Genomic DNA, 260 nt, shown 5'->3' with positions numbered 1-260 from the left:
ACCGCGGCGAGTGGAAGGAAGGTGAGATGAGGCTGGAGGGGATGGTGCTGCCTGCACCAGGGACTGAGCAGTCCCCGCGTCCCTGCCCAACACTGCGCTGGGGCAGGTCCTGCCTCCGTCCCTCCAGCACTGCCCGTTCCTGCCCTTGCCCAGGTCGCAGGCACGGCGTTGGGCAGCTGACGTTTGCTGACGGCACAGCTTACGTGGGGCACTTTGAGAATGGGCTCTTCCATGGCTGCGGGGTGCTCACCTTCTCTGAT

At 65.4% G+C, this 260-nt stretch overlaps 1 protein-coding gene across 1 annotated transcript in view; it reads left to right on the top strand.

Moving 5' to 3' along the window:
- Positions 1-5: 5 nt before the first annotated feature.
- MORN4 (MORN repeat containing 4) overlaps positions 6-260 on the top strand; it is a gene marked incomplete at its 5' end in the record, with an annotated part of 796 nt that continues 541 nt past the window's right edge. The window contains 2 exons of the mRNA XM_010177522.1: positions 6-21; positions 154-260. The exon at positions 154-260 is cut by the window's right edge and continues 1 nt beyond it. Coding sequence (XP_010175824.1) covers positions 6-21; positions 154-260 — 123 coding nt within the window. The remainder of the gene's footprint in view (positions 22-153) is intronic.

This window comes from Antrostomus carolinensis, unplaced genomic scaffold, assembly GCF_000700745.2.
Source record: "Antrostomus carolinensis isolate BGI_N321 unplaced genomic scaffold, ASM70074v2 scaffold34811, whole genome shotgun sequence".
Taxonomy (NCBI): Eukaryota; Metazoa; Chordata; class Aves; order Caprimulgiformes; family Caprimulgidae; genus Antrostomus; species Antrostomus carolinensis.
The sequence above is the reverse complement of the archived record's forward strand: the minus strand, read 5'-3'. Positions and strand labels throughout refer to the sequence as shown.